At 39.6% G+C, this 2,123-nt stretch overlaps 1 protein-coding gene across 1 annotated transcript in view; it reads right to left on the bottom strand.

Moving 5' to 3' along the window:
* The window catches only part of LOC119588162 (receptor-type tyrosine-protein phosphatase N2-like), a gene marked incomplete in the record, with an annotated part of 22,449 nt that overhangs the window by 11,657 nt on the left and 8,669 nt on the right, over window positions 1-2,123 (bottom strand). The window contains 2 exon segments of the mRNA XM_037936866.1: window positions 20-74; window positions 1,859-2,016. Coding sequence (XP_037792794.1) covers window positions 20-74; window positions 1,859-2,016 — 213 coding nt within the window.

Genomic DNA, 2,123 nt, shown 5'->3' with positions numbered 1-2,123 from the left:
GAGAGTTGGCATGACTCACCAGCACCATATGGCCCGTTGAGATATCCATGTTGGATGCAACGGGTTCCTCACTCCTGAAAAATACTTGACACTATAGAACACCAAACACACAAGTATTAAGTTTCATTTTCTGCCGGATACTTCCATATTATATCTAAAAGAGAAGTCTTGCTTGCTAATGCGTATACATTTATAAGTACTGATATAGCAATCTCTTTCTAATGGCCGATTCATTATACTTTTTTTTTTTTCTCCGGGTTGGCGAACCTCATTATCCCAATCATGACATCACTAACAACCATACAGTACAAAATTACGTCACCAAAACCTTAATTTCAGATCATTATATCACGTCTCAGTCATCTATCAACAGGTGTTTTCAAGTTCGAGTGAGAGGTAATGCCCTCATAGCCAGGTGTGCAGGAAGAGATATAAACACATACTGACTCGTAGGTAAACACTGCCACGTGACTGAGAACAGCTGATTTTTTTTTTTGTTCGAATGTGCCATTTTTTTCTGCCTATATATTTATTTATATGTACGATATCGCTTTGTAATGTTGTGACCATGGTTTTATATGTATTGTAATGAATGTAAGGTGTTTGATTTATGATATTTATTTAGAATAAGGAACCGTAATATATGATGTATTTCGATGGTTTCGGATACGGATGTTCTGACGATAGGGGACCAGCAGATCTGTAGAGCTGCTAAGTTTGGTAATTTCGCTTGATTATCATGACATCATTTGTCAGTATCATTTCTTGAACGGGTTCTACAAATTATGATATATTTCTTAGTAAATTTGTCTCTTGCATCTCCTAACTTCCAGATCTAAGTAAGGGTACTAACGAAGATAAATTTAAACATGGCGAAATCGTGATTACATCATTAAAACAGCAAAAAAAAGTTACACATCAGTGTTTTATCGTTAACTTTTACTATACACCATTTACCTTCCTTATATTGTTTGCCATTCTATCATCTGCATTAGATGATAATAAGATGTTGAAAATTTGATACTGATCACTCGCTGTTATTAATGGTTTTACTTCGATAACCTGTGCTTTGTTTTAAAATCTGAAATGACAATGCTGCGAGCACTTATTGTAATCTAAATAGCGCAGTAATAAGTCAGAAGTTAAATGTTGTGGGGAGACACCGTAGATTTCCCTTCCCAATTATCGAACAACCGGTATAGCTTCCATTTATTTTGTATTGCATCTCAGGATTCTGTGTATAATTCAGGGTATGCGTTCCATTCATGTCTTTTTTATATGTACCATCAGCATCTAAAGTAATCAGATCTCAGTGTATTTCAAGTTCTGTTTTGATAGGATTATCAAGACTTGTTTTCGGTTCTTTCGCAAAATCGCTCGTCTGAAGAGTTCAGTTTTACCTTCCGTCCTCTCTACAGAAAACGGAGACTAAGAACACCGCAACAGATAAAGGGAGGACTTTAGAAAAGTTTAGATAGCGATTATTAATTCTATTATCGCGGGTAAGCAAATCTCTTGTGGAACATCAATGCACTCAGGTTTGCACGCTTTCAAACACTACATCCTTTACGGACAAGAGGTCATCTATAACAAAGCCAAGACCGTTTGATGACTCTATTCATAGGTGATATAGACGTGAGCGGACAATAGCATCCACCTGACCTCGCCTCTTCGCTGAAACAACAAAGCAAACTGGCTGACTAGACAGACAGCTAATCAGTTGGCCGTCCTGCCAAACAACCGCCTTGTGCTAAAGACTAAGGGACTAACAACCTATCAATTCGCTGGATTGTTTATGCATCCATTCCTCCTTTGTGCATATTACTAGAACGCAGAGGTCGTTGTTGGTGATGCTGACCATGAACTGGTGGACGACCGGGACGAAGGGGAGTTGTTGCCGTTGTCCGAATCCCTAGAGAGGCTGGAGACGCGTTGTCCCTGTGCGTGCGTTGGCGCTGGCTCCGTCTTCCCTCCTTCGCCGCCGGTTTTGCCTGCCATTCGTGCCCGACAGAGGTCCTGCGGAAAATAGGGAAGATGCTTATTATTTTTCATGCCTCAGTCAGTCTTTTGTAGTCGTTGCTGTTGCTACGGTCGTTATTGGTAAACTAGTTAGCGGTTGTTTG

The sequence above is a fragment of the Penaeus monodon genome, chromosome 23, assembly GCF_015228065.2.
Source record: "Penaeus monodon isolate SGIC_2016 chromosome 23, NSTDA_Pmon_1, whole genome shotgun sequence".
Lineage (NCBI taxonomy): Eukaryota > Metazoa > Arthropoda > Malacostraca > Decapoda > Penaeidae > Penaeus > Penaeus monodon.
The sequence above is the reverse complement of the archived record's forward strand: the minus strand, read 5'-3'. Positions and strand labels throughout refer to the sequence as shown.